The 10,402-nt window shown below is 34.7% G+C and overlaps 1 protein-coding gene across 2 annotated transcripts; it reads left to right on the forward strand.

Annotated features, from left to right (window-relative positions):
• Positions 1–1,295: 1,295 nt before the first annotated feature.
• LOC142518739 (uncharacterized) lies at positions 1,296–5,870 on the forward strand. 2 transcript variants are annotated; one of them, XM_075621548.1, is made up of 7 exons: positions 1,296–1,679; positions 1,958–2,166; positions 2,260–2,510; positions 3,812–3,926; positions 4,705–4,797; positions 5,103–5,246; positions 5,492–5,870. In XM_075621548.1, the coding sequence occupies exons 2-7, from the start codon at positions 2,068–2,070 to the stop codon at positions 5,606–5,608; spliced, it is 819 nt and encodes a 272-aa protein (XP_075477663.1). In that variant the 5' UTR covers positions 1,296–1,679; positions 1,958–2,067; the 3' UTR covers positions 5,609–5,870. The 2 variants fall into 2 exon arrangements, with proteins under 2 accessions (XP_075477663.1, XP_075477662.1); XM_075621547.1 differs by having other exon boundaries at positions 1,980–2,166.
• Positions 5,871–10,402: the final 4,532 nt, after the last annotated feature.

The following is a 10,402-nucleotide window of genomic DNA, read 5'->3' on the forward strand; positions in this document are numbered from 1 at the left end:
AAGTTGGTAGAGTAGGTGTACTTGTGGTCAATTGGTCACATGTTTTATTTCATATCAACACTTTTTTTGGGTGAACCTGTCATATAAGGCTTATCTAATATGGTTTACTTGGTTGATCTAGTTTGAAAACTATTACGTTCAGCCCGAAGGTTTATCCAGTATAGACGGTATACCTTCGAGTTTCCACTACAAAAAAAAGGTTATCAAAAATTTAATTCAAAAATGAAAACTAAAATCATATATTACTCGAAGAATCAGTATAATCGGTGATTAAAGATCAGAGCCCAGCTTAAATAGCAATAAACTTTATGTACTAACAGTCACTGAAACTTAATAGAATGTCAAGTTTCGACGTACTACCAGACCATGTTAGAAAGGACGATGACATAGCAAAAACGACATCTGTATTTGGAAACATTTAACCAAGATAAAAACGTAAAAAATGTTATAATAATATTTAAAATATAAATATATTTGTCATATTATATTAATAATTTTAAAAAATTATTAACTTTAATTATTTTTTAAAAATTATTAGTTATATGGAATAACGATTTTTACGATAGGACTATGAAATAGTAGTTAAAAGTTAAAAATTTGTAATTTTAGTTTTGTAAGTTAAAATATTTTGGGTTTTAATCGTATAACTTAGTTAAAATTTAATTTTCATACAATGATTTGATTTTTTTACGAAATCACTAAATTCACAATTTTATTTAACAATGATTTCTACTACATTTATATGAAAGAAGAGAAATAAACAAATATCAATTTATTTATAGATATTCGTTATGTTTTCTATGGACAAAAACTTGTATGAGACGGTCTCACGGGTTGTATTTTGTGAAACGGATCTCTTATTTGGGTCATCTATGAAAAAATATTACTTTTTATTCTAAGAGTGTTATTTTTTATTGTGAATCGTAGGGTTGACCTATCTCACAGATAAAGATTTGTGAGACCGTCTCACAAGAGACCTAGTTCGTTTCATATGTTAATTGAAATCTTAAATTCTTGTCAACGAACACTATGAGTTGTCAAATACATCGGACAAGATTTCGTGATTACTTTGTCCCATCCGAATTGTTTATCTGCAACTATTCAATATCCTTACAAAAAATTGATGATATTAAAATGTTTTCTAGGTTGAATCCACTTTGAATTTGATATATGGATTGTCTGTGAAGTATCTGTTGTTGATCGAAAATTGGAATATGATACAGACATGTAAAAATTAAAATCAATTTATTCAAATTAAAATTTATATCATAAATAAATAAATAAATAAAGCAAAACAACTTCTGTATCTCAAAATAAGACCAACACGATCTTGTTCCGTGTAACCTGAACCGATGGCTCCACTACGATCTCCGCCGACCTTTCAAACGGCCGGCGATCTCCGACCAACAACGGCGGAGGGAGCTGTCCTTGCGAAGACAGTCTCAAAACCGCCGCGACGCCCAGCGACAGGCCCGTTGTTTAGCCGATACTGTCCTCTCACTTCAAAATGATGCCGCCGAATTCGAAATAGAACCCGAGGGCGGAGAAGCATGTGAAGTGATAAATGATGTTCGACAGGCCGCCAAGCTTAGAGGGCCCGAATCCCGAAGATGGTTTGCTAAGCAGCTCATGCTTCCCGAGTGGATGATCGACGTTCCTCATCGATTAAACACCGACTGGTACTTCTTTTTACCTTCGTCTTTTTCTGGTGCGAAACGTGAAAGAAAACCCAGTTTTTGAATGCTTGATCCATGTTCTAGTTATTCGTGTTTTGAATGTCAAAGTTGCTTTAATGATGGCTCAAAGATGTTGATTTTGAACCCCTCGAGGGATTGATAACAAATTGTGAGACACTTACCGATCAAAAAGGAAAAAAGAAAACTGTAAGATCCTTTCTTCAATGCTGTGCGAGTCTGATTCATGTCTCAAATTTAAATTTTCTTGTACCTCAATGCAGCCGGATCTTGCTCTTTGTATAGGTATGTGTCTGCGAGGCCTACTGGAAAACGATGTTTCGTGGTGTCATCAAATGGAACAACGGTTAGCAGATTGCGTAATGGAACTTTGATGCACCGCTTTCCTTCTGCACTGCCCAATGGTTCACGGAGCAGCAACAGTTCCCGCTCGGGCCAATCTTATTGTATTCTTGATTGTATATACCACGAGGTAATGAATGAATTTCTCAGTTTCTTTGAGGTACTGTTGCTTGAATATCTGAAATAACTATACTTTTTTTGCATGATGTGTTATGATTTACAGCCTGATCAAACATATTATGTAATTGACCTGGTGTGTTGGGGAGGAATGTCAATGTATGAGTGCACAGCTGAGTTCAGATTTTTCTGGTTAAATAGCAAGCTTGTGGAGACAGAAGCTTGCAATGGTCCATCCGCATACCATAAATATAGGTTCAGCACGGTTACCGTTTTCAATTGTGATGAAGATGGTCTTAAAGCAGCTTATGCTGGATCAATGCCGTATGTGAAGGATGGACTTTTGTTCTACAATAAGTGAGTTTACCTTGAAAATTATCTGATTTCTATGAGCTTATGTGCATGTACTTAAAATATGATAGGAGCCGTAAATGTTCAAATTTTACGTCTTTCATCTATCAGTCATCGATGTCAAAAGAAATGCTTTGTTTTTCCACAAAAATCACTACTGTGTATTCCCTTGCAGTCGAAGATCTGAGTATATGTGCTGTCCCAGGGTTGAAAAAACTTTATCTTTGCTTAAGAATGGGGATATATTAGATAATAAAGAAATTAACTCAAATTAAAAGTTTATGCAGGAAATGAAGTGCCTAGGTTCTCATTGGGAAAGCCCTTGAGGTGTATCGTTGCATGTGACAGGATAGCAAATTATTATACAAGATTTGTGTTGGTAGAGTTTATGGAATATTTATGTTTCTAAGATCATGCATCGTCGCATGAATACATCTTTGATCCCATCACAATACTTCCCTAACTTTTGATGCCGTGGCAGCATAGAGATTCACATATTGCCTTATTGTGTTTCATTTGTGCTTTTTAAATTTCAAGAAATTCGTTTCTGTTCTTTATTGAATTGTGGCTGAAAACTCTTTATCGCTTAAAAAATAAGTAAATATCAGTGTTTCTATGATGTTGCAAGCATACCAACATCTGATCTTTTTCCATGCTTCCGGTGTATGCAAGACAATACTGAGATGAAGATTTAGACTTGAAACCATATGCAGATAATTGTTGCATTGATCTTGTGTGAGCATTGAATGTTCAAATAATACATAGAAATAGTTAAAACTTTTGGTTCAAATAACTGAAGTAGTCTCACCATATGATAGGCCCATGAATCTGTGAAATACAAATCAATTTTTTTGATGGGTCAATACTGAGATGAAGATTTAGACTTGAAACCATATTCAGATAATTGTTGCATTGATCATGTGTAAGCATTGAATGTTCAGATAATACATAGAAATAGTTAAAACTTTTGGTTCAAATAACTGAAGTGGTCTCACCATATGATAGACCCATGAATCTGTGAAATACAAATCTATTTCTTTGACGGGTGATATGACTAAATTCAAACTTTTTTGTTAAGCAAACAGATTGCAACTCACTGAATCCATGTAAGTAGACTAAATGATTTTTAACACATTTCCCTGCGCTTCTGCATGGCCTTTCTCCATTATGGAATTAAACATGTCTGTTGACTTTTATATTACTCAAATTGTAGCAACTTGCATTAAGATTTACTGTATCGCACTTCTATAAATCTCATTTAGTTGCATATGGCGCACCTTTAATTTTTCGCTCTGATTCTCTCCCAGGTTTGCACATTATCAATCGGGAAATACACCATTGGTCCTGGTCTGGAAGGATGATAATTGCAGTCAATATGTTTGTGATACAGATGGTAAAGGACAGGTTCCAGATCAGCAGCAGGTATATATATGTTTATGTCTAATCCCTTTGTTTGCATTGCGACAATTCACCTGTATTATAGGACTTGATTAATATTATGGGAACTGGTTGATCATTGTTCTAATGTAGCCTGATCATTAGCCGTCTTTTCGTGTAACTTTCTGTGCTACTGATCAACTGTATACTTGTAGTCTCTGATGGTGATATCTGACAATTAACATAGATAGCTGAAAGGGGCCAGCATCTTAATATATTTTGAGGAATTTTTCTGGGGCTGTTCAGTGCAAAATCTGAAAGAGTTATGAAATTTAAATTCGAATGAGCATTTTAAAAAGCATTGCAGTGCACTGGTCCCTGAGGCTGGGTGAGCATAGCATGCCTCGAGGTGAAGCTGGTTGATGTTTCTGTTGGTGACATGTCGAGGTGCCTTGAGGAAAACTCCTTGAGGAAGTGTGGAACAGAATTTTCATTGGAAGCTTCAACTGAGCAATTTCGTGATTAACCACTTTAAAATTCTGTTTTACTAAGCCAATATTTGAATAGTTGGACGAGTTCAAATAGTTTGTAATCTTTTTGCTACGAGCAGCCACTTTCACACGGTTGCTCCTTTGTTAACCTCATTTGGCATTAGTTATATACTTTCATGCGATGCTCAATCTATTTGTTTTGACTTGTTCTTTCACTTTATTAAATAATCGGGCAGTATTGGAGCTACATGATGGTAAGATACTGGTGACTTGTTTTGGAATAAACCAAGTATTGTTGTGAGCTTGATCATTCTTTTTGGTTAAATAATCAGGTTGTATTGGAGCTACTTGTTGATGGGAGGCTGGCTACATCTGACGAACCTCCTGTTATTTTCGGATGCTTGAACGAGGACTTCATACAGAAGGTTTTATAATTTTAGTGCACAAAAATGCTTGAGTGACTACATAATTGTAAGAATGCTTATTAATCAGTTTAAATGAGAAGCCATGACACTATTTACCTGATTTCAGTAATTGCTTATCGAAGCTACTTCGTATGTAACTAACTATACATACTTGAATCACCTCATGGCCCTTATCATGCAAGGGATTTAAGGAAATGAATACCATGAGCGATGTCTATGCAATCTCTAGCACACAACATGAACAAAAATACAAAAATGAGGAAAACAGTTAAAAATTTGATTGTATACTAATTTATGGCTTTCAGACAGGACTGCAGGCTGGCAATCTCCTACGTTTTGCCATCGCTGAAGGAGGATTATGTTTCGTGGATGGAAAGCTAGAGAGGGCAGATTTGCACTACCTAGGCAAACCCAATCGAGTGCGTGCTTTTGCTGATAGTTACTCCAAGGTAAAAGTAGGTAGAATTGCATTCATCCAATAGGCAGTTTTTAAGCATTATTCTCCCCATTTTTTATGGAACTTCTTCTTGATAAAAACAAATACTTGTAGCACAGTGATAAGACACTTTTTACCAAGATCTCAATTCAAGATTGAATTTTCCTTCCTTTTATTCGATTTTAAATTTGCTTTATGTGGTATTTGAATACAAATCGAATTTGGCAAAATATCATAAAACATGCTTTTGTTTTTTAGGTCATGTTCCAGCACACAGTTCGACACAGTCCTCTCAAATTCGAGCATCTTCTTGCATCAATCAGTTTGTCAAACGAAGAGGGAAACAATACTTCCGACACGGACATGTTTGGTTAAAGATCTATCTTATGTGCGTACTCTCTACTGCTAGCGTGTAGCCGGGTGTCTTATTCTTCACTTGTATATCAGATTATCAGAGAATACAACTTATTGTATCATGCTTAAGGATTACCTCTCGAAATCTTCTTAATGTATTCCAGAATCGAAATCTTCTTGATGTATTCCAGAATCATAAATGTAGTGTAAAATGCAATACAAATGGATAGAAGTTTGTTATGCAATTTAAGGTGTCATCTCCTCTGGTGAGACTGCTGATGAATCATTTCTTGCATTTAAGACTTACCAAACTTGCTTTCTTATGTTCCATTCCCTTCTACGCCTAAATAGATAAAAATAGAAAGTAAATCCCTTCGTCTCCATCTAAAAGGTTTAATACCGTTCTCTCAAACTATTACCAACACCCACTTAAAACTCTTAATAAATAATTTTAATTTTATTAACCAAATAAATCAATACTCAATTGTTCAATGCATCTTATGTTAAAAAACTAAAAGAATTTGTCCTTACAACCTTGGCTTTCATGTCAAGATATTTTACTTTTTGTATTTACTCAATCCAATATGTTTTATAATTTTAAAAATATTTTATATTGTCGTAAAACATAATTATCAGATCATTTTAATACACAATTTGACGTAATATTAAAATTACCCTCCCTCAAACAATAATAACAATCATTTTTCCCAAGAATATATTTCCAATAATTTTCCACCCAGACATAAATAGAAACTGAATCCCTGCAAGCCACGTCTTTTTATTTCCTCATGTTGTATGTACCCGTTAATTCATGTGCCAACGTTGTCGATGCACAGCCATCACGAACACATGCTAAAACATCTCTGTAGTCTCTAGAGATGGTGAAAGAATCGTAAACATTTCCATCGCTACTCCTCTTCTATTCGAAAAGAAGGGACGAATGGTTAAATGTAGTCAACTTGACGAATCCCCAGTCGTAATCCTTGTAAAGACTACAACTTGCGTTAACATGACTGAATTCTGATAAATGGGATCCTGCACCACCCACCACGACATGTATCGTACCATTCACTACGCCTGAATAGTTGGAGTACTTTTCGGGGTTCACACATTTGTTCTGCATCAAGGAAAGCAAAGTTGAAGTGTGTGTATATGTTAATGCATACTTCTATACAGGTTTTGACAAGCTTGGCACTCAAGGGTGTGGTACCATTAGATCAGTGTTTAGTAATTGATCAACTTTATTTATATTAGTTTATACGTGAATAATTATGTATTGTGGGTTGTCGATTAAATTAAGCTCAAAATAAAGTGATCAACTAATGTTTAGATTATTAGGCTTTAATATATCTTTTAAGTTATGGGTCTTTAGTGTGTTAAAACGAAAGTATAATTTCTGTTTTAACGATTGAGTAAAACAAAAATATCAGAAAATAGTGACAGACATTATCTATATGTGTGTCATGTTTCCCAAATCACGCGTAACCACGTTCCTTATTCTCTCTCCCATTAAGAAAATAGTTCAGAAGAGAAAATTAAAGGATTCTTTCAAGGAAAATAGCGTATAGATCTGGAAGATCAAAGAATATATTCTAAAAAATTCAGGATTATGACTTCAAATACGCTTCTACTTATGTTTTCAGTCAAATTCTTAATGATTTAACATGATGGATTGTGTGGTTTATGTGAGTTTTTCCCAACAAGTGGTATCAGAGACACCCATACTTGTTTCATTGAGATTTGTTTAACGTTTTGGATATTATTTTGGATCCAGATTTGGAAAACAAAATTTTATTTGAAAATATTTTGATATGACTTCTGATCTAGAAAACTATTTTGGCTGGAAAAAAAATTCATGAATTCAGGTTGATAGTTTCATATTAAAGTTCGGTTTTTTTAAAAAAACAAAAAAATTTCAGAAATTTGAAACTACAGGGTCATCACACAGTTTATATTGTTCCAGCATTGAAAAGGTTGAGATTCGTGCAGATCCAGTTTTTCATGATATGGGAACAACGTCGAACGCGCAGAGGCGCCCATATTGGGCGCGCCCGCTTGCCACAGTTTGTCCGGGCAGGTGCGATCGCGTAGTGGCGCCCTCGTACCCAAGCTTGCCTGTGCAGAGAATAGCCCACGAGGGCACCCCTTAGGGCGTACCCGCGAGCCCATGACAGTCCTCGTTAAGCCTAAGGACACGATTTCGGGGACAGCCCGAGCACGTCCTACGGATTTTTCTGGGTAAAAAATATTTTTTACGATTCAGATTTATTCGGTTTAATTTTCAATTTTCATTTATTCAAATAATGATAAGGTTATATGTATTTTTCATTGCTAAATCTTCACAAATGAAAAATAGTTACAGGTGTATCAACTCGTAGCTTTAGCAAACGTATCGAAGATCCACATGAAAGTTGAGATGTTTCATCATATAACAATGTTTTGCCAAAAATAACGGTTTTCTTATGATGATTGACACGAAGAAAGAGTACAAATAACCTGCCATCATTTTCATGTCTGAACAAAATATATTGGTTATCAAATCATTAATGTCAACTTGAATGCAAGAAAAATTTTTGGATTATCTGATTGCATCTGATGTTGCAAATATTGAAGTACTCCTCCCATATGTCCTCTTTTAATATCCATTGTTCTATGTGAACACAAAATAATGCTTTAGTCCTAAAGAATAAGAGTATGCATCTTTATCTGTGAGACGGGTCAACCCTACCGATATTCACAATAAAAAGTAATACTATTAGTATAAAAAGTAATACTTTTTCATAGATGACCCAAATAAGATATTTGTCTCATAAAATACGATCTGTGAGACCGTCTCACACAAGTTTTTGTCCAAGAATAAACCCGACTTTTTCATACACCAACATGATTATCAATATAGTTCAAACCTACTTTTGGTGGTATTCTTGATTCGTATTCTTGACCAGTAAATATCAGATATTTGTGTTGCTTGTCCAATAGCTATATATCTTTCAATAATTTTTTACTTTTTTTTTTTGAGATTTCAGTTGTGGGGACTTATTGGGACTAACCAAGTAATGTCAACTATAAGAAGCAATAAAGCTAACAGTTTAAAATTAATTATTCAAAAATCTTCTCAAATCATAATTTTATATCCGAGTTTTGTTAGATTTAGGTTCATTCCCGAAGTTTTGCTTGTGCTACCATTTCAGTCCAAACAGGCATAAGCTAATTTTTATGAAACGCTTTCTGCTAAAGCTGAAAGATCACAAAACTGCATAAATTTCCATATATGTTCCTTAGTTCGATATAAGCTGGATCATTTTATCAGTCGTTTTGAAATAAAATGTATCCAATGTGAACTCTTATGTGAAGATTAATTTTATTTTGAAATATTTTGGTATATGTGATTTATATGAATATTTATCGGGCCAAGAAAAGTTAATATTTAATATAATTATATATGTAATTGTGGTAGTAAACATGTGATAGTTGTTCGATTTTATGTGAATAATAAATCGACCCAAAAAAAAGTTGTTATTTGACATGATAATTACTATCAGTGTTAGACTGATGCGTCAGGATCAAAGATAAAATATTAATGGAATGATCGGTATCTTGTCTATGATGTTTATATTATTTGAGTTTATTGATTATTTTATTAGGCTATTTGGTTGAACATGTATATTTGATTTTTGTTCACTATTTAAGTTTGACTTATGCAAATATTCATTTCAACATAAATTATATTTCTATGTTAAATGGCTCGAACTTTAAATTATGGCAAGAGAATTTACTGATAGTTCTCGAATTCATGGATTTGGACCTTGCTATAAGGGTTGACCCTCCTCCTGTCATTACTGATAAAAGTACCTCTGATGAATAGAGGGAGTTTGAAAGATGAGAGAGGTCGAATCTCGTGTGTCTGATGATCATGAAGAAGGTCATTCTAGAAATATTCAGGGGCACAGTTTCTAGTGACATTGCTATGGTTAAGGCTTTCTTTCAGGACCTGAAAATAGGTTTGCTAAGAGTGAAAAGTATGAAATTGGTACATTATTGGCGAGCGTCTTTTCAATGAGGTATAGGGTTAAAGACAACATAAGGGAGTACATCATGGAGATGTCTCATCTTGTTTCACTGAAACTTGACCTCTCCGAGGACTTGCTGGTGCATTTAGTTTTGATATTTCTTCATCCACAGTTCAATCAGTTTAAGGTTAGCTATAACTGTCAAAGAAAAAATTGGTCTCTGTATGAGCTCATTTCGCACTGTGTTCAGAAAGAGAAAAAGTTGAAGAAAGACAAGACAGAGAGTGTTTGTTATGCATCTACCTCGAAGGGTACAAGAAATAAAAGAAAGGATAAGAAAGTTGTGGATATACAACCTCCGAAAAAACAACAGAAAAATCATAGTGATTCTTTAGACATGAATATATATTGGATCGACGATGCTCATGGACAACACGAATGCATCAAGTGATCAAAAGAGGAATCCTTGGAGACAATGTTCGGTAAACCAAGTAGAAGAAGTAAAACTAGTTCTCCAACTCATCCCCATTTGGCTTGGCTGCTTAATGTTCGCCGTAGCGATAGCACAACTGAGCACTTATCTCACCAAACAAACCAGTACAATGAACAGATTCATCACAAAAACTTACCAAATCCCACCAGCATCATTCCAAGTTTTCATGGGCCTCACAATTCTGACATTCGTTTTACTTTATGAACGAGCCTTCGTTCCCATTGCCAAAAGATTCACAAATCACCTTACCGGAATAACAATGCTGCAACAAACCGGGAGGTGCAGCTGCGTATATCAATGTGACAGGAGTTG

Source organism: Primulina tabacum, chromosome 11 (assembly GCF_025594145.1).
Source record: "Primulina tabacum isolate GXHZ01 chromosome 11, ASM2559414v2, whole genome shotgun sequence".
Classification (NCBI taxonomy): Eukaryota; Viridiplantae; Streptophyta; class Magnoliopsida; order Lamiales; family Gesneriaceae; genus Primulina; species Primulina tabacum.